The sequence below is a fragment of the Hesperophylax consimilis genome, chromosome 22 (genome assembly GCF_061612785.1).
Source record: "Hesperophylax consimilis isolate HC1 chromosome 22, BYU_Hcon_1.0, whole genome shotgun sequence".
Classification (NCBI taxonomy): Eukaryota; Metazoa; Arthropoda; class Insecta; order Trichoptera; family Limnephilidae; genus Hesperophylax; species Hesperophylax consimilis.
In genome coordinates this window covers 20,636,221-20,663,901 of record NC_142857.1, presented here as the reverse complement: position 1 = coordinate 20,663,901, position 27,681 = coordinate 20,636,221, and the positions used below count along the sequence as shown (strand labels likewise).

The window sequence follows — 27,681 nt, the reverse complement described above, 5'->3', positions numbered from 1 at the left end:
ACCTGCCTTCAATTTATCTTCAAAAAACCACAACAATATTTCTGATCTTAGTCTGGGCATGCGCAATAAGTTTTTTCAAACCTTTTCTTACAATAAAACTCGGTCTGCGCAACACTGAAGCTTAGACATTAGACCGGATTATTTAAGGATTGGACCCAAAAACTAGGGCTTTGTAAAACAACATAAACACATAATATATACAAGTTCCCACATCGATGTTTTCATTTATCATATATACAAAAAAAATGCACAAGAAAAATCAGTTAGTAATAAAAGGTTTTTTATTTACCCATTTTTAGATTGGTCTTGAAGGTTTGATATGTTGTCCGGGGAGCGAAAAAAGGATTAAACATACGAATAATATACTTATAGCTCTGTTGTCTGAACCTTTAGCAAGGTTCTTTTGTAAGGAATGCCATTCTTTTGCGAACCAGTTTTGAGTTCTACCTATCATTAATTTATTTAGGAATGTATTTGGACCGCGTGGTTTTAGAATGAACTTGTAGAGCAGTTTAAAAAATTAGAAATATTGTGTTGACAAATCAGAAATCTGAACAAAACATGTTATATAACCAAATAATATTTGTTTTCTTATATTTGCTTATTTATTCTCAAACAATTACAAAAAAAGCTAAACATAATCCACTCATCTCACTTTGGCAGTCCTGTGTCGAGATGAGCAGCTTATTTGGCCGATTTATATAGCGCTATTTTGGTGAAATATCACATCAAGGGCGCTGGCATGGCTTAATACGGCATAAATAATTCTTCTAACGTCATAGAAGATTCCGACTAATTTACTGGTCTGTCTACAACAGTTAATTGTATAGTTTGTTGTTTACGAGGGAACAAATGTTTTACTTGTCTGATTGATAGATTCCTGGATTTTGGCAGGCGGATTGAAATCTCTGGAACGTGGATATCAGATGGGATGCTATGTAAGTTCTACCAGTGTTGCAAAAGAAGGTGCTCTGAAGTATTACAGTCGATGATCTTTTGCAGCATCATTGTGTAGCTAGAGAACAGACCAAACGCCACTAAATTTTTCGTTTGAAACGTATGCTGAACGGCTGTAGAGTTACTTTGTGTTTCCTTAGTAACCTAACCTAAGCTAACCTAACCTAACCTAACCCTCCCCCCACTCCTGCCCCCCATCGACCGCAGTATTGCGTAGGAAAAAAGAGAATCGTACTCGTAGGGTACTTACCCCCCGCTTTCGTCCCCTTTTCTTTTGGGAATTTTTCTCAATCAAAATATTTGGGCTACTTTTGTAGACGGTTCTGAACGCGGCTTCATATTTTATGAAAATTCATTTGACTTGTGGCAGACTTCACGGATATTCATCTTTTTTTAGTCGTTGAAGTCGTTTTGTGGGACATTTTATTTTTAAAACAGAATCTGGAGCACCTACAGGGCGATGACGTGACGATGTTATGAAGCGTTCTTGAAATAATATCCAGCACGTTTTTGATCCCCGATATAAATATTATTATGTATACATATTGCGCAAAAAATCTAAATACGACAAATACCGTCAACAAGAACAAATTTTTAAAAAGGATCCAAAATCAGATGGTATCCGAAGTTTCCAAAAACATTATTTTGTCAGTAGTTGACAATGGTATGGGTACCATCGCTCCGGGAACCATTGTTTTTTTAATAATCGACACCTCTGCTGTAGGTCGCCTCAAGTGGTTCGCTACGTTTGGTGTCTTGGCAAGGGTGCACGGGTTCATGAGGGTGAGGTATATCCAGGTCTTGGCGGCGGATATGTCTGATCACCAACTGCGTGGTGGGCCACATATGGAGAGACTGGTTGGCGGAGATCTTTTGACCACTCCAACATGACTTTCTCGGAACATCACCTTGCTTGCACTGATGGATTCATACGTCTGGCATTCCTGGACACACCTCTTCTTCCTTCCATGTATCTACTCACAACTGATAACCAACGCCTCTACCATGGGTCACACCAAGTTGTTGTTTCGCTACGTTTGGTAATTTAATAGGAGTACCCGGGTTCATGGGGTGAGGTATGTCCAGGTTTTGGTGGCGGATGCGTCTGCCCACCAACTGACTGACTGAGGAAGACCATCTGACCTCTTTAGCCTCTCGACCCATCGCCCTGCACCTCCCAGTACGATGGATGGATCCATACATCTCTCATACTCAGATTCCTACCCAGAACTTCATCTTGTCCATTTAATTAAAAAAAGATCCTCCACACCAGTGGCGGCTCGTGACTTTTGAGTGAGATTTGAGAGTGCTAAAATTGTAAAATTAGATATAATAGTGATAGATATAGATATAGATATAGATATAGATATAGATATAGATATAGATATTGATATAGATATAGATATAGATATAGATATAGATATTGATATAGATATAGATATAGATATAGATATAGATATAGATATAGATATAGATATAGATATAGATATAGATATAGATATAGATATAGATATAGATATAGATATAGATATAGATATAGATATAGATATAGATATAGATATAGATATAGATATAGATATAGATATAGATATAGATATAGATATAGATATAGATATAGATATAGATATAGATATAGATATAGATATAGATATAGATATAGATATAGATATAATTACATATAATAATATATAATAGTGCTATTTTTGTAATATTAGCAATCTAGAACACATTAGTCACGAACCGCCACTGTTCCACACAGCACCTCAAAGATGACATCGATCCTTAGGGAAAATATTTTCGTGAGGATCTTAACCCCACTCCTAATAAGCCAGGCAACTCCAATCCGCAACCCTCCTACGCTGCATGAAAAGTCGCAGTCGCGTGCTCAGGCCTGTACTCTAGTCGGCCATACGAGGTTTACAAAATGTTTACAAATATGTTGTCGCCTAATCTTTTATTCTAGATTATTGAAATTTTCATTTAAAAATAACATTTCTAAAACTCTGTCGAAGCCAGTTAGCAAAACAAGCAGGTAGGGCAGTGGCGTGCACAGAATTTTTAATCAGTTAAAAAGGGGAATTACTACTTAAGGCGATGCCAGACGTAGTAATGCAAAATCATGTGTTTTTGGTTTGAAAATTTGGTCGCCTACAAATGTTTCAGATGCTTTAATTAAATACTGCGAGTAGAATACATCTTGGCCTTTTAAATAATCGAGTATTTTTTAGATAAGTCTTTTTATAAGACCAGAAAAAATTAATGTATAAGTCCAATGAAATCTGCTTTAAAGTTTAAAATCTCGTACTTACGAACCCATTTTCGATTATGATTTTATTGTATAATGTGGCAAATTAAGTTATTTATAAAATGATCGAAAAAAATTGAATATTTATGCCTGAACATCCAAAAAATAAAATAAAAGACACTTTTTGGCCATGTTTTTTTCTTGCATAAATCAAAACAGGCGGATGGTGTTAAGCGGGAATTTAAACCTTATCGCCATCTACGTAAGGGTTGTTATTGATAGCAGCTAAATTTAAAATATTACACGACGTAGTGCATCGCTTTAAATAAAACTTACAACACGCACGGTAACACGACTGACTTTATCCCTTGGTTGACTTTATATCCATATCAAATCTGCTCCATTTATATATAATACAAGCCAATTTAATCTAATAACAGAAAATTTCTATATTTTTTTCGAAGGCACAATTTCATGAGAGAAAGCCAACATAATATGATTTTTATTTCGTTTACTAATTAATAAATATATCATCATATGGCACTTTGCTACTTCTGTGATTCGTAGCGAAAGCCAGGTCCTTTTTCGACATTCGCAAACGAGTCTGTCTTTGAATGCGCATTGCGCGAACATGTAATTTTTAGTGTATTTTTATTTTACATTAACGCCACACAGGAGGACCTGAGGAACATTATTTGCCTCAGGGCCTATATCATCTTTTGGGATGCTGTATGAAGAGTATTTTTAAGGTATGGAAGGAAAGAAGGTTCTGGGAAAGTAAAATGTATTATGGTTGGGTAGGAATTTTGTAATCAGTCCAGGAGTGATTGACATATGAATATATTCCTCCAACAGCGGCACAAGGCTATGGGTCGAGAAACCAGTTGGAGAGGTCAAAGGGTCTCCCCAAACCAGCCTCTCTCGATCTGGCATGCCACGATGGTGAACATCCTGAACACACCTCACCTATGGTGGAGGTGTTGGTTTTCCAACAAATGGTTCCCGAGGCGGCGGTACCCGAAACCCGCCTCCCAAATCCTGTAGGATAGAATACGGCGAATAACATTTGAATAAAACACGTGCGTCTTTTGCATACTTAGTTACTGCTTTTGACACGTTATACTAGGTCGTCGGTAGGGCGGGCGCGGCGCTGCGATTTGAGTTCGCGCGTATTTTTGAAAGCTGGCTATAATTTTATTATTATTTCATTAATTCCATAATTATGTAGTTGAGTACAGTAGGGTAGGCAGTGCTTATGTTCCTATATGAACGAACCCCTAACACCCCCCCTCCCCCCTTATATATAGGCCCTTGCCTATATTGAATGCACGCCTCTGGGTATTGGTACATAAACTCAAAATTATTCACAAGGAGGAAAACAAATCCCCGGTCACACTGTCACCCGGCGTTAAATGATTACATCACAATTCTACAATGACGAAAATTGTCATGATCATCTACTCTGATTACATATTACGATTACAGTCGCCCGAGTGCCGCAATCCTTCTGCATGAATGTGGGAGTGTGCTGCCGTCGTCTTTCATTTAGCACGTCTCATAGAAATACGCGTATTGTACACAGCGGAAAATTTTCCACCTACGTGTTCAATGTCCACGCTCTTATTATTGATACATTCATAACATTAATTTATCTTGATTCTATTCATAAACATGGCATTGAGGAGTGAAACTTGCAGAGCAAGGACAAAGTAAACTGCATTCTGTTTAAAGTAAACTCAGTTCGTTGTTGAATACTAACGACGGATTGTTTCATAGAATTTGAACAATTTATCAAATTTTAAAGTTCTGTAAAAGTCCTATTCGAATTCTGTTATTATATCATTATGGGTCGAAGTGGAATAAAACAGAACTTGAATAGAACCTTCACAGAACATTAATTTTAACTTTTAAATATGATGAATTATTCAAATTCTTTCAAACTATCAATTCTAAGGAAGGGTTGTTTCACAGAATTTAAACAATTCATCAAATTCATCAATTCATAATTTCAAAGATGATCTTCTAGTTCTGTGAAGGTTAATTTAAAGTTCTGTTATTATTTCAGTTTTATGAAGCCCCAGACTTGAACTAGAACTAGAACTTGAATATATCCTTCACAGAACTTGAAAATCAATTTGAAATTTGACGAATTGTTCAAATTCCGTGAAATAACCCGTCGTTAGTGTTTATTTAATTAAAAATATAATGCATAACCACAAAGAAACTTCTTCTTATGAAAAGATGATATATTACAAGTACATCTGGTAAAGCAACAATGTGTAAAAACTATTAAATTAAGTACAGAGTTATTTCTATTAATATAGTTTATTACAAAAAACAATTGAAACTAATTATTTAATTGGCTATTTCAACCGGGTTAATAGTAAATCAATTACTAAATCTTCAGTGTTGCAAGTTTATAGCATGGCTTAATTCTTTCAACATAGGTAATTTGATCAAATACAACAAATGACGGGCTGTTTCACAGAATTTTAACAATTTAAAATTTCAAAATGAAAATTCAATTTCTGTGAAAGTTCACGGAACTTGAATATTAACTTTGATATTTGATGGATTATTCAAATTCTGTGAAATAACCGACTTCCTGCCCCCGTTTTCTTAAAAAAAAAATTATTGTCGTGATTTATTTATCGTGTTTTGCTTCTTCCTTCTTTAGCCAGTTTTTCGGGCAGAGGGGTGCATCATTAGGGCAAATGCTTTGCGATAGATAGTTGAGTAACACGGCTTTACAACCCAAAAATATATCACGATAATGCTTTTGGCCGTGAAAACCACAAATAATATACGTATATATATATATATTTTTTTTTTTGACTAATATCAACAAAGTTACACATAGCTCTGTAACTACCTCGATAGTACCTAAAGTACTTATCTCGTACTCTTGTTATTATACAGGGTGTATTGGCACGTACCCGACAAACTTTAACCAGCTATTCCTTAGCACATTTGGAGTAAAAAATGTTATGGGCACTCCGGTAACATTTATCAATCTTCATTGCGTAAATAATTAAGTAATGAATAAAATTAATATTTTATCGGGTTTTTATACGTAAATGACAAGGTTATCTGGTAATAAATTACCCCAGCAACAAGCACGGATGAAAATATACAAACGAATGGAATCTGCATTATTTATTTTATTTATAAACGATAATTTCAACGTCACTTTCTTACATAACAATTTTTTGTGTTTTTTCTTGATATTGATTTTCAAGTTCTGTGAAGGATCTATTCAAGTTCTAGTATTATATCATTATTGGAACAGGAGCTTCACAAAACTGAAATAATATCAGATCATTAATAGAACCGTCACAGAACTTTAAAATCAACTTTTAAATTTGATGAATTATTAAAATTCTGTGTAGAATCGGTAGTTTCAAAGAATTTGAACAATTCATCATATTTCAAAGTTAAAATTAATGTTCTGTGAAGGTACTATTCAAGTTCTGTTTTAATTTAATTTTTGTAAAACAACCGACCTATAATGATTTAATTACAGAATTTGAATAGTTGAGAAAGTTAATGACATGATACTTGTCCTCTTCCGCTGATCACAATTTGTTCAAAAGCTGAAACGGACTTTTCAAATGTCAAAAAGACAAAATCGCGCTGATTGGCCATTTGATAACAATTTTACTTTTGAAGCTGGGCTTTAGTGTTCAAGGTTCAATGTTATCAACATAAAAAAGTTTTTTTTCAACTTTGAGGAGTTTTAAAAAAAAAATGAAGTATGTAAAAAAAAACAAAAAAATATTAGTATATCTGTGTGTAAGGATATAATGGCCAACCTTATGATTCAAGTCTCTGTCTAGAGGCGATTTTCATAGACATAGAGACTTGAATTTTCAAGGGTATTTTTTTTGCTAGAAATGGATTCTGCTAATCATTACTATGCTATAAAATGTCGTACGAAGCAATTGCGTTTACAAATAAAGGAGTTATAATTTTTTTAAGAAAAATTTGTATGGCGCTGACATTAAAAATGAGGCTATCTCTGGAATCATAAGGTTGGCCGTTCTATCCTTACACACAAATATACTACTATTTATTTGTATTTTTTGACATACTTTTTATTGTGGCACCTTGCGCCACAATATGAAGTATGTCAAAAAAATACAAATAAATAGTATTATTATCTGTGTGTAAAGATAGAACGGCCAACCTTATGATTCCAGAGAAAGCCTCATTTTTAATGTCAGCGCCATACAAATTTTTCTTAAAAAAATTATAACTCCTTCATTTGTACACGCAATTGCTTCGTACGACATTTTATAGCATAGTAATGATCAGCAGAATCCATTTCTAGCCAAAAAAAATACCCTTGAAAATTCAAGTCTCTATGTCTATGAAAGGCTATTTTCAGCCCACTGTGCGGCGTCCGACTTGACCTCTAGTAGCCGACACTATGAATTGTTTGACTCGAGTCACTACAACGCGTACAAATCCCTTGCTGCAGCCTCTATCTTACCCCGCCTCACAAAGCTACCCAACCGGGTGGCGACTTAGTTCCCCTATCTTTAAACTGTACAAACACGGGCGCTCTTGCGATAACATAATTATATAATTTTATCACATAAAAAATAAAATAATTTTTTTTTACCAATTTGGTGACATTTGGTGGCGGGTTGAATTTTAAATTGCAGCAATTTGAAAGTTGGTACTTCTCATCGTTCATATTTTCATTCATAAATGATAATGAAAGATGAATGCTACCGCCGCCAGTGTCGTTGCTGGTCCATTGTTGGGATGATTCAGGGTCGCCCGGAGATCAATCAAGGATCATTCAAACTGTGGGAATCAAGTTATTGCATTATCACAATGACACGATCTCCGTTCCATGGGACCAAATTCACTCTGACGTTTCAGAGGTTAAACCGGCTCTAACTGGATGGAATTTGCTGAAATGTCTGAAGGGTCCGTTTATCAGTTTTGTATTTAAAAAACGCGATTTTTTTTATAAACAACACTTTTTATCTCCGTAAACAAAGATCGGGACTTAAAACCCTGTGAGGGCAAATATTCTTATTTCTCTTAATGGAATTCAAATTAATAACAGCAAAAAAATGGTGTCCGGAAACTCGTAGTACAAACGGAAAATCAACAAATCCACAGCACATTTGGGGTCGATTTTGGAGTATTTTATAACTTTTTGATTTAAGCCCCCATACCATACCCATACCCAATTTCTACCGATTTGAACCTTATAAAATTATTAAAAACACTTTTTGTTCTGTTATGTAATATGTTATGTTAAGACGTTGTCCTGAAAAGATCCTGGGTTTGATTCCCAGTTGAGACCGTTATCTTTTCTTATTTTTCTGTGTCTTGTTATATTTCATGTTTAATGTATAGATTTATTAGTATTATCTTCTTCAATGATGTATTTAATCGATGGGCAAAACCTTTAATTGTTAAAGAAACGTTATTCCAACAAAAAATCATTCTATTTAGTTTCAAAGAAAAATTAAATAAAATTACTACATTTATTCCAAAAAACATTTATTAGTTCATAAATAGCTGAAAACAGATGATTTCATTCGAAGAATTAAGACAGTTCAAATGCATGTTTTAATTTTTAAACATCTGAATCAGATTAAACTTACACGTAGAACGTAGCTACACAAGTTTTACACATAGAAATTCATTTCATTTCATTAAGAAGTTGATAAATAATTATTATCTTTAGAATATTTCTAAATAAATTGTGCATTTTTTGTTCATAAGTGGTCCATAAGCTTCCAAAGATACAAATATGCATGAAAAAGGTTGATAATTTTAAATTATTAAAATAAGAACAATAATATATATTACAACACGTTTACAATGTTAGGTATATAAGTTATTAGATATTTGATATGATAGGATATCCAATTTAAATATTTCCTGTATTTTATGGTCATTTCAAAATGAATTTAACAATAATAATTCTTAATTATTTCATAATCGATACCTTATTAATGAAACATTTTCGATGAATTTAAATTGTTTGAAAAAACATGTCCAGTTTTTGAATCCAGTTTTAAGATTTTTTAGTTATTTGCTTTTGAAAAACGGGCCTTGTGACCATGGTGTTCTTGCTCTAAATTGTGAACTAAATCTTATAAAATTGACAAATAATTATCGATACGGAAGTAATTGAGTTGCTACTTTAACGAATTGTTAATTTGTATTAATCTTTCGGTGAATTCTTCCATCTGAGTCTGGCTCTCATCAGGGCAATTATTACTCTGCAGTAGGTGACCTGCAATCTTTCCAGTCATAATATATCGAAGCCGTGAAGTGGAAATGTGCTGCAAACTTGAATGAAGCCATTAATGGAATATATTAATTAATTACTTGATAAATGCGTAATTTAAAAGAAAAGACGTCGATTTAGGTCAAGTTTCGAAGACATGAAGTGAAACAAAATACGAAATATGCTTGAAACTTGAATGAAGTCAGAATTTGAGTATTTTAATTACATGTGCGTGTGGGTAATACAATGGCCATTGAAGAGGAAATGGAGTAAATATAAAAATATGTGTAATATTAGTTAGGTGCAGTAAGAACGAGAATGCATAGATTATTATGGAAAGTGACAGTGAATGAGTATTGATTGTACATAATTGAATGGAAACTGTAAGTGATTAAACGGTTGGAGCCGGTAGGACGGGTCTGGGGATTCCATTGCCATTCTTGGTATCATCGATTGCTGGTTCGATGACGTCATCTTCTTCCTCCTCTTCATACTCGATGGGGTCTTCTGGTTCTCCCAAGGCGTGTACGAATTCTGGAATGATAAATTCTGACTGAATCACGCCTTTAAATTATGTTGGGCTTATGGTATGCAAGATTAAATTTAATGCTTCTGATTTACAACCATCGGTCAGTCAACAATTTTTAATTTATTTATTTATTTAGTACAGGATATACACATTGTACATTTGTAAAATGTTTTGACTGTTTTTTACTATCATAATTTTTACAACTAGGTTTTAATTTCCTACTTTGATCCTAGTGAGGTGTTCACGAAACATATAACATCACCCACCACAGTGTCACCTACTCAAACCTACCTCACACCCAGCATAAAACACCAAATTAACAACAGTTCTAAATTTATGTATTATATACAAATGTAAATATTTGGTAGACACTGTAATGTATGTATAGAAATAAATAAAAAAAAAAAAAATCTACACCCAAAAGCCATAAAAATCATCACCCATTTGGTAAAGATCGCCTTCGATGAAAATATGACATTCCACAAGGATGACTTCTGGGACCTACTCAATTTAATCTTTAAATATGACTGTGTTGGAGGAATTGTCTTGGTTGACTTACCGTAGAAATCAATTCGCCCGTCACCGTCGACATCGACTTCTTTGATCATGTCCTCAACTGTAACGAAAACAGAATCTATAGTCTTGAACGGTATTTTTTTCAAATGAGTATGTTGAGTATTTGTGAGAATCAGTTCTTATGCGATATATTAATAAAGATCATCTGAAGACATTCACTAATCCGCAAACACGCAAATCTTAGAAACTTTCCCGACACTTATTCAAGCTCCAATAAAATCAGTGCTGTAGGAATGGGGTCACAATCTTCGACAATGAAGACACGACACAATAAGAAGAAAGGGGACATAGAACTCACTCTCTTCCTCACTGAGATCCTCGCCCAGACACTGCAGCACGGCGCGCAGGTCAGAGGCGCAGATGTAGCCGCGGTTGTGCTTGTCGAACACGTGAAAAGCATCGCGCAGTTCCTTCTCTTCTTCCTCGGCTGTGTTGCACTCCTGGGCCGCTCCCATGTTGGACAGGATGGTCACAAACTCCTCGAAACTCACGTTGCCGTCACCTAGGGAAGGGAGAATAAATGGCTTTAGTAAAGCGACCTATGAAATTTTCAGACAATAGGGTATTTATACTGTTTTTTTCTTTCTTTCAATCATCTAAAAAAATTACGACAAAGTATTTTTATTATGTTTAATTTTGATGAATAAATTTTCTATAACGATTAATGTGCAATTTTCTATTTGCCGCCAAAACGTCATGTTCGTTTTATTCGTAAATTTGGCGGCATTTACAAGCTAGTGGTATTTTTTATGTCATAATAGCGTTGTAAATAGTTGAAACCGTTTCGGAATGTGTTCTAGATCGTTTTTCCAATCAATAATTATGAAAATATTAAAATTTTACAGAATTTGAACAATTCATCATATTTCAAAGTTATTTTTCAAGTCCTGTAAGTTATATTCAAGTTCTGTTTTTTATATCAGTATCGGTCAGTTGTTCACAGGACTTAGATAAAAAAAAATATAAAACCGGACTTTATTTTTAACTCATCCTAAATCTTTCGCACATTTTTAACGGTATTAATAGTTTGTGAAAATTCCCCATTAAGTTACTCTTTTTGACACCATGTCTGGAAAATTCTTTCTTCTTCGTTGTAAATTAACGTTAAATTCAGTTTTTAAGTCACCTTACTTTTACAATGAAATTTTCAAGGTGTAAAGAATTTTTGCCAATCTAAAAAAGAGTCTAAAAGAATAGACAAAAAGGGAGGATGTATAAACAAACAAAAGTGAACTTTTTTAAACTTAGATCTAACAAAACAGTTAAGTTAAGTTCCAAGATTATGATATAAGCTCTTAAATACGTCATTTGGCAGTGAAATGAAACGTATTGGAGACGATCAAACCCAATCAATGAATTTTGTTGATTTCACACTTGTAAAACTAAACAGAAAACTGAAAAGTCAGCCATGTCAGAAAAACATTAGTGGTTTTGCCGCCGTGGGTTCCGCTGTAAGTTGTAACCTCCCTTCCTGATGTCGGAGTCATCAATAAAAAAAGACAGAGTTATTACAACAAAGCTACAAACAGAACGCCTTTATGGAAGCCTGCATCCATCAAACATGTGTATTACGTTGGATCTTGAAGTAATCAAACAATTCAATCAAATCACAGATACAATGAAGAAAGTCCTGCAATGTATCTTGTACAGGGGACGAGAAGTGATGGCTCACCGTCAGAGTCAATCTCCTGGAGCATTTCTTGCAGCTCCTCGCTGCGGGCGAACTGTCCCAGGCTGCGCATGACGCGGCCAAGCTCGTCCTTGGTGATGCTGCCGTCACCGTCCTTGTCGAACAGCCTGAAGGCCTCGCGGAATTCTGCAAATATTGTGTTCAAATCCCAATTATTAGAACGTGAGCACGTTAAAAATGTAATTATTTTTCGTAAGCCTCAATAGAGTGTTAACAGTTGTAACGTCAAAGAATTGTGCAAGTTTGGATTGCCACGGTAGTGCCTGATGATTGTTTTGTTGACGGTTTTTCGGGTGGCTGCCCTGCGATCGGTTTGACGGGCGAGCAAAAAATTACGCGGGTAGGTAGATTGGGGAACAATACGCGGGAGGACGATTTCGCGGTGCGCGTGGCGTTAGGCGAGAAAAAATGGAGATTGAAATTTTGAGAAAAAGATCGCGCGGATACCTTGAACTTATCCTTTGGAGACTTTCCGTTTAAATTTACAAAACACATAACCAACGTTTCGACTCCTGTGTGAGATCGGCCTGTGCTTGTTCGAGTGTTGTGGCTTGAAGAGATGAAAATATACAATCGGTTATTTGGATTAAAAAATGGTTTTATTTGTGAAGCGTAATTCCTTGGAGACTACACTGGATTACCAAGCATGCTGTCGAGGTGACACAAAGATGAATCATCATTGTTCCGTTAAACGTTCAATGGATGCTGTTTAATTGAGGATGGCCTCGCGCACTCCATCAGACGAATCTCTACCCGGCGCAACCTGCTCACCGCTGGCGGACTCTCAAAACACCTTCAGACGTGACAACATGATCAAGGTTCTTCAATGCTTTTACACATTATGTCTTCTTGCCTTAGCCCCATAATAGCCCTGGTGATTGACAAGGGTCCATGCTCATCAGACGCTTATCAGATGCTCATCAGACGCTCATCAGACGCTCATCAGACGTGACATCAGACGTGACACAGTCTTTTTCTATGGTTTGATGTGTCAAATTTTGTTGAAATATGGATAGATTAGTGTGTTCACTTTAAAGGAAGTAACATGAAGATTCTAGAAGGTGTCTAAAACAGAAGTGGATTAAAAAAACCCTTTGGTAGGTCAGAAACTTTACTAAACAAAATCCTTTATAAGTTCGCCAAGAACGGAGAAGAATGAAGAAGAACAATGGAGAAGAAGAAAGGAGAAGAAGAAATGAGAAGAATGAAGAGGACTGGAGAAAAGGGAGAATAATTAAGAAGAAGGAAGAAGAACGAAGAGGGGAGAAAAGGGAGTAAAAGGAAGAATACGGAGAAGAAAAGAGGAGAAGGGAGGATAAGAAAGAAGGTGGATTAAAATAAGAAGTAAATGCAGTCACCTCTCATCTGCTTCTTGGAGACGCCGAGATGCGCCAGCGCCGTGGGCGAGTCGATGCTGGGCGGCGGGCGGGTGAAGCTCATCTCCTTGCGCAGCAGACGGGCGCGCGGCACCGCGGACACGGAGGGCGGCCGCGAGGGCGGCGGCGGGGGCGGCTCGGCCAACGGGCAGGGAGCCGTCACCGCCTCCTCGGCCATGGAGGTGGTGGCCTCGCCGGCACTTGCTGTACCGCGTGTCTGCAACATACATTCATTAATACTTAAACGGTCCATGACAAAACATAGCAGTAATAAACAGAACATTGAATATAAGTGAAAAAATAAACAAACCTAACCAATTATTTTATCCGTGTACTTAGGAAATGCACGATGCTTGCCGTTTGAAATCAGCCTAACTGATGCAAAATGTGATCTGAAGCGATCATAATATAGGGTTTTCCAATAAGAGGTGTTATTTTGAATACCGCTATTTCGGTAGATGTTACTTTTAAAGCTGTCATTTTTTTTACATTTGACAAGTAAAAACTACGCCATTAATAAAAATGGAACGATACACGCTTCAACAACGCATTGAAATTATTAAAATTCACATGAGTGAATCAAATGCAAATCATCTTGAGTGATGAGGCCCATTTCCACCTCGGTGGCTTCGTCAACAAGCAAAATTGTCGCATCTGGGGCTCGGAAAACCCAAGAGTTATTGTTGAAAAGCCTCTCGATCCTCAACGTGTGACTGTTTGGTGCGGTTTATGGTTCGGCGGAGCCATTGGACCTTACTTTTTCGAAAATGAGATTGAATATCAAAATAACACCTCTTATTGGAAAACCCTGTACATTGTAATGCTAACATTTATAGGTTACGAATAAACTGACGATGTTATAATTTACATCCATGTAAAGCTGAAATTATTGCTTGTACTACGATTGATCCCGCGACACCTGACACTTGACGTCTTGAACCACAAGGCCTGAAATCGATCAATTCACTAACAACATTGTACAGCATCCACCCCACCTGCACGTCCATTGTGGCAAGTTACTTCTGTCTGAAAAGGCCGACTGATAGAACGGTCTATGTTGTCGATGGCCAAGATAATAATCGGAAACACAAAAGTAATCGATATATTTTCGTACCTACCATTAGGTTTAAAGGGTAGCAATTGGTAGCAATGTATTATTCTCCTCATAAATAGAGATTTGAAAACAATTTTTTCCACGAAACTTGTCATCATTTTTGCGCGAAACTCGCAATTTTTGTGCAAATAACTCGAATTAATGTATTTTTCGCGCGGTTTTCTTGGATATTAAAATAATAAAGTGTTCTACTTTATTGCAGCAAAATACTCAAAATGTACACAATAATACTTTTTACAAATTGGCACCGCTATTTTTCCAAAAATTCCACAAAATAAAGCGATTATTGAATAAAAATTACGCGAAAATTTCAGATTCACCATGAATATTTATGATATATTTTTTATTATTATTAATGTGTAGGCCACATAAGTCTACCTAAATTTTAACTTTGAAAGTCTAAACAGTTATCTCAATAGACTAAAAACTGGGAGAACTTAATTATAATATCAAATAAATCAATTATAAAAATAATCGATCCGATTAGAGTTATTTTCCTCGAGGTCCCAAGCATTGGCTACAGGAGAATCTCATTAGGACAGGGCTAAGGGCAATTACTGTTTCAGCACAGCCAATGACAGGGATTGTCTTAAAAAATAACACATATTTTTAAGAGCATATTTTCAAGAGGAAAGCTTGTTGTAAATCAGTAACTACTAGTCGATTAATGGAGTCTTAAGCTGTATTTAGTATCTGGGCATCTCATCGGGAAACGTGTTCTACTTTTTGTAGAGTTAATCACGACATTGATGGGTTATATATCAGAACCAAAAGAAAAATACGAACAATCTTTTCTTAACTCAAGCCTTTCTGGCCATCTGAAATTCTGTTGGTATCATTTTTTTTAAATTTTTCCGATTTTATGTCCGGGTTAAATCTTCCCCATGGGAAAAACTAAACCCTTCCACACACTTTTCCACAAATGATCATCTAGTCAATCAACATTATGTAAGTGCATTATATAACAAAATAAATAAAAAAAAACAATACAAGAACAACACGTCAACTCAACAGAGATCAAATGGGAAAATAATTCACCGACTCCAGATATTTTCATATCAGAGGGTTCGGCTCGGTAGAACTTCTAACAGGGCCTATAAATCCTACTGATCCCTCAAAATAAATATTTAAAAAATCTTTCGTTATCCTACATGTATTTAAATATGTTTTTATTAAATATGCGTTACTTCAATTATCTAAATATTGTTATGAAGGAGTTAGTAAATAAATGGTCATTTAAAAATTGGGTTAGTAAGATTAATGAAATATCTATTAATTTTTATATTTTTTTATTTATTCATGCTCTCCATAAAACGGTTTGCATCAATATAATATTACAGAGAAGATCACAAATTTGAGTTACATGTAAGTATAAAAGGTCGTGGGGCAGTTTCACTATTTTGTGACATATGTCAAAAGATAGTTGCTAAACATTACTGGCTGTTAGTGACGTTGAAAATGTCAATGTCGAGTCGTTCTGTTGCTTGGCGCGTTCTGATAAGCAGAAGTCCTCGCTTTCGGGGAATAAAAAAGTTCAAGTGATCTCCCACGAGTATACTTGTTAGGCGAATATAAGTTAATCTCTTGCAAAATAATTGGATTCAGTACAGTTCCAAAGAATGTTTGCCCAAAATTTTTTTTTCTTCGCTCTTCTAGGTGTTGAAATTGAGCATTTCTGTTAAGGACAAGGATGGATACATGAATGAATAGTACGTATATTCTCTCGTATGTAGGTAAAGCATCGATGACACGGAGCTAGTTTACGAGCTGCTAGTCGACGAGTCTATAAGCTAGCGAGTAAGCGAGTTAGCGAGTGTCGATGACACACAAAACTTTCCACTCGCTCAGTAGCGAACTAGCTAGCGAGTTGGAATCACGTGTTATTTTGCGTGACGTGTTGTTTGCGTTCTATCGTTTATTTTTTTAAGTTGAAAAATGAAGTGGAACACGCGTGATATATTCTCTATCTTCCCATAAGTATATATTAACAAAAAAACAGACACACACACACCACAAAATGCAGGACATCATATAATTATACCGATGTTACTGAAGGCCGCATATGTTTCAAGTTGACTATCGGCCGCTCCTTCCTGGGTAAGGTTTTCTGCGGTTTCCCTTACTCCATCAGGCAAATTCGGAAGGATTCCCACAAAAGAACGCAGCCGAATTTCCCCCCCGATCCCAACACAACACAAACAGACACGTATGTAGTATATGGCCGCCGTTGGTCGCTGGCGATGTTGATGCTGGATAATACATGCAATTTTAGTAGGGTTTTTTGGTAACAAATTTTTTCCCTACCGAGAAAATACAAGGCCTCTAAGTCTATAAAAGCCAGGTAATATTTGAATAAACCCATATGAGGTAAAAATTGTGAGGCGCATATGACGCCGTTCTATTTGTATAAAGAACATTAACTTTAAATTCAGTAAATTTAAATGATCACCACTTCATGGAATATAAGAATCTAGAAAATAAAAGATAGATGACTGCCAAAACGCAAAGATACTCGCAACTAGTTACTAGCAGCGATGATGACACACGGCTAGTTAACTAGCTTATAAGCCAACACGCCAGCGAATGGCGAGTAAATTAGCCCGTCTTTCTATTTTACTCGCTGCTTTTTTACAATCGGATAGTCAACTAGCAGATTGTAAAAAAGCCGATGACACGGGGCTAGTTTACAAGCTGCTAGCGAACTCGCTGGCTTGTAGCTTGTAAGCTAGCCCCGTGTCATCGATGCTTAACGCATGAACCTCTTTTGTACTTTTCTATTTCTAGGATACGGTTTTGTTCAGAAGGGGCCCAAATAGTGGAACTATATTTCAGGATATTTTTTCATTTTTTTATTTTTATTTTTATTTTATTTTTATTTTATTTTTATTTTATTTTTATTTTATTTGGAAAACCAACAGTTATAATTATTACAAGGTATGGTGTAGTAAGTGTTAATTATTTAACCAATAATAGGTTTTCACTTAGGTATTTTAATTATTTAGTGAATATATATAATATTTATGTAAGAAAAAAGTGACATTAGGGATGAAATGGCGGAAGGGAGGGGGGGATGGGATGGATCTAGTCTGTGTAATGTGTAGCATGTACGTATGTGTATTAATAAAAAATAATAATGATAATATAATTATTTACTGATTTTAGGTTTGAAATTGTGGGGTGCTGAGTTAAACAAGTCTAATTCACTGTATGAAGTATTAAAATTGTATGAAGCACGGTGAATAAAAGCATTTTGTTTTGAGTTAGTATTACATTGAGGGATGTTTAATGTGTGATTTTGTCTGGTTTGTCTGATGGGTACTCTTAATTGAATTCTTTCTAGTAATTCCGGGCAATCTATCACAGAGGTGGCATTTTTTTGTAAAAATAGTACGTCTGCGGAGTTTCTACGACTTTCCAGTGACGAAATCCTGAAAAACGCTGCTGACTCCTCATGACTCAGATGAGGACGATAGACCCGAAAATCGAGGTATCGTAGAAAACGATATTGCATACACACTAGTTCCACACAGGAGGCTCTGAGCAACAAAAATCCATCATGGCTTTATGTCATCTTTGAGGACGCTGTGTGGAGTATCTTTTGAGGGAAAGAAAGGAGAGAAAAAGTCCTGGGAAAGAAAAGGGGTCAATGTGTTCAGGAGTGACGGACGTACGAATCCATCCCTCTCACTGGGTCGAGAGAGAGTCTGAATGGAGAGGTCAAAAGGCTGGAGAGATCAAATGTCCCTCAACAAGTCTCTCCCGATCCGACACGCCACGCAGTAGGTGATATTATATCATTATAGGCAGGTTGTTTCACAAAACTGAAATAATAAAAGCACTTCAGTAGAATCTTCACAGAACTTGAAAATCAACTTTGAAATTTGATACATTTGAGACAATATCAGACATGTGGAATTTGAAAGGATTTGAATTTGGACATCACACAATGTTTTTGTTGGCAGTGAAAAAATATCAGGCTCAATACGTGGTTAGGTTAGATTAGGTTAGGTTAGGGGTTGACATTATTTGCTAATAATTCTTATTCTACTTGCTGACCATAAGTGGCTGCTCAACTGACTATATATGGGAGCAAAAATTTTCAATTTGACTAAAACCACCATATTATGCAGACCATTTAAATGATTATGTACCTACCGAACAACAACAAAAAGATAAATGATTTCTTGTAAATGATACTTTTGCGTGTCACACGCCATACTGTTGACAAATTAGAGAACATTCCACAAACTCAATCAAACATCGATTAGCCATAGATAAAAAGAACCATAAGTGGAAAAAGCATTAGTAATTTTGATCAAATCGAGTAATACAATTTCAGACAAAGGGTTCTTCAAATATTTTAAAAAAATGGAACAAAGACATATTTCAGAAGACTGAGAAGACTTTCCTAAAGTTATTAGGTACTTCAAGATCGATAATGTGCCAGCTTTGATCTCAGTTGGCAGAAACAACAAAAGTGAATGATCGGGAGGCTGTTCGCCAAAAAAAAAGGAAATGAAACACATTCCGGGCGATTTCTTAAATATGTGAAAATTTTCTCCCGAGCTGGTAAAATTTTTAGGAATTTGGTGAAACAAGAGATTTTCTAGCATGAGCGTAACAAATAAAAAAAACCACAATCGGGGTCTAGTCCATTGTACGCATGAACGGAAACACATGAGCAATTTGTTAAAAATATTACCGTGAATTTAAACCATAAAGTGAAGACGGAATTGTAGAAAAATAATTTTTATTTGTGGTTTTGTGGTTAGTTTATAGAACACTTTTGTGTTTTTTTTTATAGCAAACGTAAAAAAATATTATTTAAATTTAGGTACTACTTTTTGCTTTGTACATTGCACGTTACGTGACAATAATGTCAACCTTGGAACCATTATCAATCTGTGCCTCGACCGCGTTGTTCCGTAGTTTCGTAGTCCCATGTCATGTTGGTAGTAAAAATTCCCAGCAGTGTATTTTATAGCCTATGACTTTATGTCCGGGTTAAATCTTCCCCACAGGAAAAACTAAACCCTTCCACACACTTTTCCACAAATGATCATCTAGTCAATCCACATTATGTAAGTGCAATATATAAGCATAATAAATACAAAACAATACAAGAACAACACTTCAAATCACCAGAGATCAAATGTGAAACTAATTCACCGACTCCAGATATTTTCAATCATTCGGCTCGGTAGAACTCCTAACTAGTCCTATAAATCCTACTGATCCCTCAATATAAATATTTAAAAAATCTTTCGTAATCCCACATGTGTTTAAAATGACTGATTTTTGCATTTTTATATATAAATTCTTTGACAGATCTAATACGCCTAAATTTTGAATGAGAGAGCTAGGTATAAAATTCCAGTAGCCGAAATAACAAATGGTAATATTTTTATAGTCTGAGAATTATCAATTAACTATTGCGATTATTATTGACAGGATATTTTTAAAATTTTAGGTACTGCAAACTGCAACTGTCGATCGATATCACATATGTAAAATGCATGGGAATACTTTGGGTATTCAATTTGAAATAGTTGAATAACCAACTAGCAACTGTTTAAAATTACCATTAAATATAAACCAAGGGAATCTAGCTACGCTACTGCATAAAGCGTAACTTCAGACTTTATCGTTGAATACTGAAATTTCCTCCGAAAAGTAATAACTTTAATATGAAATATGTTAGGAAAATATCATTTCCAAATACATTTTCGTGGGGTTACTGCCAAAAGTTTATAACTACATTTGTTAGTTTATGGAGTTATCGACGATGTCAATATTTTTTTTTATAATCTGTGTTTGGTATTCCAATTAACTCTTAACTCTTATTAGAGGGGTCTTGTGTTGTTAAGTAGGGTTTTAAGCTGTATAAAGTTTGTAACTTCATTTTTCGTAATTAATAGACAAGAAAAAAATTGCAAAACCAGCATTTGTAAACAAAAAATTAAATTAACATTATTTTCCAAAACTCTAACGTTATATTATTATCTTGTTATCTGTTTTACTGGTTTATCTTTTTATTTACTTGTTATCTGTTTTACTGGTTTGTAAAAAAACATGAATAAATGTTATATGAAAATGAAATAATTTGTATAAACCACTTTTAATCAATAATAATGCTATTTATTCATTTGATGTAAAAAGTTTGGTTAAGTATTTTAGCCTCCTATCCAAAATTAAGTTTTGTATGAAAGCCGAGCATCCCACAATTTATCTGTCAATGTTTCTGAAAGTTGCGAAGACAGAATATAATACCCATATTTCGAATATAAATCGTGACCTACCTGTAATATAATATTTTAATAGAAAATTGTTGTTTTTCAAAACTGGAACTGAATTTTTTTACATTAGCTCCACACAGAAGGCCCTGAATAAATAATTTTCTATGGTAAATAATAAGGGGCTATGTTATCTTTCGGGATGCTGTGTGGAGAGTCTTTTTAGGAAAGGAAGGATGGGAAGTTTTGGAAAAGAAAAAAGGTACTAGGGGTGGGTATGAATCTAAGAGCCAGTGAGGCCAGGATTGACGGACGTATGAATCCAACCTTCCTACTACGGTGCAAGGCGATGTTCCGAGAGAGTCCTGTTGGAGAGGTCAAAAGGTGAACAGACGCATCCGCTGCAGACCCAGTTAAACCTCATCCCATGAAACCGAGCACCCCTGCTAAGTCACCAAACGTAGCGAACCATTTGGGGTGACCAATGGGAGAGGTGTTGGTTATCAAATAAATGGTCCCCGGGGCGGCGGTACCCATACCCGCCTCCCAAATTAATATGGAAGAATTCCGACTATCCCGTGTGCACTAGTCATCAAAAACACTAATATCGGTTGTGGGTCTTTCTGTGTGTAACCTTAGTTCAATGAACTCGGATTTACTTTGAATTGAAGTGCCATTTTTAAATTGGAACTGATTATGCTAAGAGTTTAGTCGAGCTATAAAATAACTTCCTGTAAAGTAATCTTTGAATTTTTTAATTTTAATTGTTATTTTCAAAATTAAAACTCACGTATGAAGAAATCGCGATCCCATAAATTGTGACGGGTCTGCACTTATAAATACATAATAGCATACAATATTAGGGGTCAGCAAATTAGTATCGCCCTGGTGTAAGACCACTATTCAGAATTGAAACTTTGCTTGAAATAGCTTTACCCGTGTTTGGTGACCATATCTGAATAGCCAGGTACTTCCCCTCCTTCCTCTTCACCATTTCCATACCCTCCATATATCCAAATAGGCCAAATTCTTTCCATCACAACTAAATGGTATAATACAAATTAATTATAACCAAATTTCACAATTAATTTTTAACATCAACTGCACACAGGTAGCCCAGAGGAAAATAAATTCCTCAGGGCCAATGTCATCTTTGGGAATGCTGTGCGAAGGGTCTATTTGAAAAGATGAGGTTGTGAAAGTGACCCATGTTGTAGGAGGGAGGAAACACGAATATTTTTCCACAGTCGAACAATTGAACTCAAGAACGAGTCGTTCTCGTGATATAAATAGTGTCAATCAAACCAATAATTTCAACTAGAGCCATGGGTTTTTTGTATTTTGTAGTATTTTGGGGCTCCAGACCAGAGGTGGCTGCAAAATTCAACAGTGATTAAAATAATGTATTGGGGATGTATTGTATGTACAAATCAACATAAGTGCGTGGAAAGAAATACTAAAAAATATATTTAATAGCTGACGTTTACCGGACGTTGATCGTGGTTATTTATTTATTTATCTGTTAAGACATACACAGTACAATAAGATACAGTTAGATATTTTTAGTTATTACATAGTTGTAGTACCTATTACGTATGTCCATAAAATTTCATTACGTAATTTCGCCTGAGATTGCTATAAAAGGAAAGAAGTGTGTGGATAGATAATAATAAATGAATAGGAGTAGTGTTTTGAGGTTTTGAATTCTAGTGTACCTACTTACAAACTGGGTGTAGTTAAGGTGGGGATGCACTAGTCTCAATGGCTTCAGACGGTTGGGAGCAGTTAGGACTCTAGTGCCGTATGCACATTATATATATATATATATATTTTTTTTTTTTTTAAATTAGACCAGTGCGTAGCCAAATGGTACAAGTAAAAGTAAGTCAAAAGTAAAATGGTGGACAAGGTGAGTCCTTCATCATTGCAAAATGCAATGGTAACAATTTCATATTTTAATTATAGGAGCGAATTCTAATATTGAGAGGTTATTCGTAAACCGGGAATATGTGCCTTTAAAATAAAAATAACAGAAAAAGAAAGATAGTACAGAAAATCCGTGCAGCTTTTTGTAATTATTAACTATTTTTTTTACTTATTTACAAGGCGAAATTTTACATAATGCAGAAATATGATGAACAATTCTTTTTAGATTTTTGGTTTTATGATTAATATGTACATTCAATGATAACCTTGTAACAATCTACAATTATTCTTTTGAATCTTTGGTATTATGACACTGTGTACACTCCATAATAACCTCTTAGCAACTACCAATAATTCTTACTAGATCTTTGGTATTATGACACTATTTACACTCAATAATAACCTCTTAGCAACTACCAATAATTCTTACTAGATCTTTTGTATTATGACACTGTGTACACTCCATAATAACCTCTTAGCAACTACCAATAATTCTTACTAGATCTTTTGTATTATGACACTGTGTACACTCCATAATAACCTCTTAGCAACTACCAATAATTCTTACTAGATCTTTGGTATTATGACACTGTGTACACTCCATAATAACCTCTTAGCAACTACCAATAATTCTTACTAGATCTTTGGTATTATGACACTGTGTACACTCCATAATAACCTCTTAGCAACTACCAATAATTCTTACTAGATCTTTGGTATTATGACACTGTGTACACTCCATAATAACCTCTTTTCAACTACCAATAATTCTTACTAAATCTTTGGTATTATGACATTATGTACACTCCATAATAACCTCTTTTCAACTACCAATAATTCTTACTAAATCTTTGGTATTATGACATTATGTACACTCCATAATAACCTCTTAGCAACTACCTATAATTCTTGCTAGATATTTGGTTTTATGACACTAAGTACACTCCATGTTAACCTTTTAGAAATTACCAACATTTTTTTTTAGATTTTTGGATTTATATCTTATACCTTATCTTATCTTATCACATTTTCCAATAATTTTATTTAAACTTTGTATACTTATGTTTTTATGATTTTGTGCATGCATGAGTAATACTCATTGAGTATACGTATGTGATTGCATGTGTGTACGTATGTGTATATATGCGTATGAATGTATGTGTATATATTGATTAATAGGTATATATACGGATGTGTAAGCATTTATATGTACCCGCCTCAGAACAGAAATCTTCTAGTGAGGCGGGTTATTTACTTGTTTGTATATGATAATGTTATTTCAATAAACAACAGGTTTGCCGGCAATTAAAAAAAAATCAATATATATAATACACAAGAGAACCTACCTATGTTCATAGGTACAATAAATACGAAATATTTTTGCTTTGATGCAGGGCGAAGTTATTATTCTGTCCCTGGTATATGGATAGAGTCACAGACATAGGAATTAATAGACGAGAAGATAATGGCGAGGGGTAAAATCAACTGTTGAAGAACGAAGGGGGTAAGGCTGACTGTGATTCGTCAATAAATCAATCTAACAGTAAATAGGCATCTCGCATTATAATATCACCATTTAGTTCTTAAAAGTAAAATCTGCTTTTGAATGAATAGACATTTTTACATGGGAGCGCAAATTACTCGCCACGTTATGAACTAATTTGCGAAGTCCAAATTCGGCAAAGTAAGGCAGCTTCTATTTTCAGAGTCGTAGTTAGTTTCAGAGTATTTAGTTAAGACACTTTTACAAATGTTTCATAATTTACTTACCCCAGTAAACAACGATGAGCACACTTGAGAATCGCTACATTGTGATGTGATAGTATATGTTTCTAAAACTGATCCATATAATACGGTGTGAATAAGCTTAAAATAAAGTAAAATAATGCTTACTTATGAAATGTAATACGACAATTGGGTTTATTCTCTTTTTCACATCTATTTTTACAAGTTTTCATATCACAAGTCAACATTTTGCAGTGTTATTTCGTAAAATGAACCGATGATGCCTCGACCATAGTTCGCACAAGAATGATGACGTCACGTTTTCAAATTCCACTTGAGGCCATACGCGAGCACAGCCGGCTCCAATGGAACCGGTATGGGGAGTGGGGATAATACGCTTTTAATCACTTAGGGCAGGTCTACTAATATTCATATGTCTATGGATAGAGCTAACAATACATCAAGGGGTTTATGTTAAACAATAGTTATAAGTTAAAGTTCTCACCATTATCTCCTTTAGCTGATTCACCAGAGGCGAATCAGTGAAGAAGTTGTTCACTGCAGAAAATATTTTCCCGTCCAACTTGACAGCTGGTCAGAGCCGGACTCGGAGCGATGTTTCCTGGCGGCTTGTGTCCTCACAATGCGGCCAACATCGACACTTTAGACCTTGCACTTTCACTTTGGTATCTTTAATTAGACCTGGAAAATAAAAAAAGTTATCTACTGTGTGACCCAGAAATATTCTAAACAAATCGGATTTACGTATTATCTCAGTTTAGTATATGAATTTTAATGAAGTCATATTTTTCTCGAGAAACCTGAAAGTTTTTATACCCTACCTTTCCAGAGAATTTAACATATCTCATTATGACCAGTTCGGATTTTTAGTTCAAACTCTTTCAAATTCAACCCTACCTCAACGTAAAACGGGTCGGTTGATAGAAATTGCCGCTAGGCGATAAACCCGCCCATAATATTAAGTGAAAATAAAGTGTATTTATAAATATTAAATTATTCATAACCCAACCCCTGACTTGGTTTATCCAATTTTAAAATCCGTCCTATCTTATTATAACCATATTAAAATTACTACAATAAACAATATTTGGACAGTATAAATACTCTAAATAATCACCGTTCATTGTAATATTTTTAATCTACATTTGTCTATTCTTATTAATTTGCATTGTGTTAACCCTGACGAAAAAACCATTGGTTTTGAAACCAATGTCGATTATTTTGATTAAATAGTGGTGTACACAAAGTTTAAAAAAATAAATAAATTATGCCACAAAGTGAATTACCAATTATTGGCGAGAAAAAAAATCCAATTTAATCACAGATTATAAAGAGGAATTGCAATACTAACAATGAGGGAGGACAATACATTCAATTCATCACAGATCACAAACCAACACACTGCACAAAAGACTTAGCGACGATAAAAATATTAGATTATCATTATTTCAATAAGAAAACAATTTTACAACCTGTAGCTTAACAATTGACCCACTTTGAATACTGAGAACCCTTTGTCCTGCAATTCACGATAAAATTCTCAAACTTCCACTACTCCAAAACAGAAAGACGTTAAGCCCAGTAAACAAAACAAAATTCATAATATTATTGAAGATAACATTTTAAATCAGATTCCAATTTACATATAATAAAACCCTTTTACATCTTGCATCAAATTGACTGAAATCACACTATGAAAATGAATTAATTTGTGTATTATTTAAAAGCCTTATTTCTACAAGTGTTTTCGTGGAATATCACAGGTTTTCATCACGGTTTTCAGTATTTTGGGTACATTATTTCTAGTACTTGCCGTGTCGGAGGCTCTATGGGTATTGATTCTCCGTGACTCTAGCTACGTGTAACATCCAAGGCTCGCTGCTCTCGACTGAGGCGGGAGGCTGTGGAATTAAACTCCCCCCAAACCTCCCTCGGGGGTGAACTGTATACAGAACGGGGTGGCACCGAATGCGAATATGTTTACGAGTATAGACACTTTGTTTGCTCTGTCATATTGTACTGGCTTGCTCATCTTGGAGATTCAACAATAGGGTACTGTAAAGATAATCCTCTAGTTGCGCTGTGGATAGTATATTGGACATATCCATTTGAAGTAATTCAAACAATGGAGTATGTAAATACATATTGCATTTAATATTAGACTGAGTAACAAATGGGGTAAAGGCTCTAAGCATTATTTGATAATTTTCAAAGAATTCGTGTTAATTTGATGTGATTATCATACACCTTATATTGTATTGATAATATCTACCACATGATATGTTTCACTCAAAATCCGAAGCAAGGAAAGGCTTTAGAAAGAAATAAATCATTTTTGCATTGTTTCTCTCTCCGTGACTTGGAGAAAATGAACTGCGTTACATTCCTTGATTCTGTTTTATCATACAAAAATACACATCCAATAACAACACTTTGCTTGGACGAACGACAATGTAGGATGTACAAAGATCAAGAGATTGATGAAAGGTTGGGTAACATAAGAAATCTTAGTTATTTAATTTCCTTTCAATTAATTATTTTCATTTCCTCTTCTTCCTTTCTCTTTATTTCCTAATTTTCCGCTTTATTCTGACGATTCGTTCACAGTACTTACATTATTTATTTTTATCATTAACTCCTTTCGGCTTTTACATGGTACATAGAACTGAAGATAATATGAGAAATGCGTAAATAATAAATAGCTCTTATGAACGTATAAAACAAAATTTATATTGTTGTCTACGTCTTTGGCTATCGAAATAAATGACTTATTTACAAAACAACACAAAATTACTAAAAAGAGTTGAATAGTTTCTCTAAGTGATCCTAATTTGTTGAAACCCCTGCAGGAATACTGCACGAAACATTAGAAATGTAGATTTTAATGTAAACCATTATCGCCACTAACTTAGTGCCTTAGAAATTCAGTTCCGTATTTCAAATTAAAGAATGGTCAGACTTTTGGATAACAAAACACACCCACTTCGCATTTCTTGTGTTCTTATTTACTCTATGTTGAAGCGCTTACAT

The 27,681-nt window shown here is 34.9% G+C and overlaps 2 protein-coding genes across 2 annotated transcripts in view; one reads left to right on the top strand and one right to left on the bottom strand.

Annotated features, from left to right (window-relative positions):
- Positions 1 to 27,681, top strand: part of LOC149413213 (neo-calmodulin-like) — a 102,631-nt gene that overhangs the window by 39,001 nt on the left and 35,949 nt on the right. The window lies entirely within an intron of this gene.
- Positions 8,941 to 26,535, bottom strand: LOC149413214 (neo-calmodulin-like). Its single transcript, XM_089644925.1, has 7 exons — positions 26,465 to 26,535; positions 25,136 to 25,332; positions 13,615 to 13,849; positions 12,239 to 12,382; positions 10,865 to 11,068; positions 10,550 to 10,606; positions 8,941 to 9,995 (listed from the first exon to the last, which is right to left on the bottom strand). The coding sequence occupies exons 2-7, from the start codon at positions 25,136 to 25,138 to the stop codon at positions 9,853 to 9,855; spliced, it is 786 nt and encodes a 261-aa protein (XP_089501051.1). The 5' UTR covers positions 25,139 to 25,332; positions 26,465 to 26,535; the 3' UTR covers positions 8,941 to 9,852.